General features: G+C 53.4%; 1 protein-coding gene across 1 annotated transcript in view; it reads left to right on the top strand.

The window, feature by feature from the left end:
- LOC119592951 overlaps nt 1-305 on the top strand; it is a gene marked incomplete at its 5' end in the record, with an annotated part of 23747 nt that overhangs the window by 3999 nt on the left and 19443 nt on the right. Inside the window, 1 exon segment of the mRNA XM_037941843.1 lies at nt 26-239. Coding sequence (XP_037797771.1) covers nt 26-239 — 214 coding nt within the window.

Here is a 305-nt window from a genome sequence, read left to right as displayed (position 1 = left end):
AAAACGGATATCTTTTACGTTTCAGATCGGCGACGGCAAGTACTGGAGCGAGATCTCAGCGGCCGAGAAGCTGGCGGAGTACCGGGCCCAGCAGAAGGATTTCATGGGGATTTCCTTCACCACCATCAGCGCCTACGGGTCCAACGGCGCCGTCGTCCACTACCACCCGATGCCCGAAACAAACAAGCAGATCTCCAACACCTCTCTTTTCCTGCTCGATTCCGGTGGACAGTACAAGGGTTAGCATTTTCGGTGGTGTCTCTGCGTGTGTGGCTGGTTGCTTAAAGTTTGTATTTTGTACTGGA

Source organism: Penaeus monodon, chromosome 31, assembly GCF_015228065.2.
Source record: "Penaeus monodon isolate SGIC_2016 chromosome 31, NSTDA_Pmon_1, whole genome shotgun sequence".
NCBI classification, from domain to species: domain Eukaryota; kingdom Metazoa; phylum Arthropoda; class Malacostraca; order Decapoda; family Penaeidae; genus Penaeus; species Penaeus monodon.
Note: the sequence above shows the minus strand (reverse complement) of the source record. Positions and strands in the feature narration are given on the sequence as shown.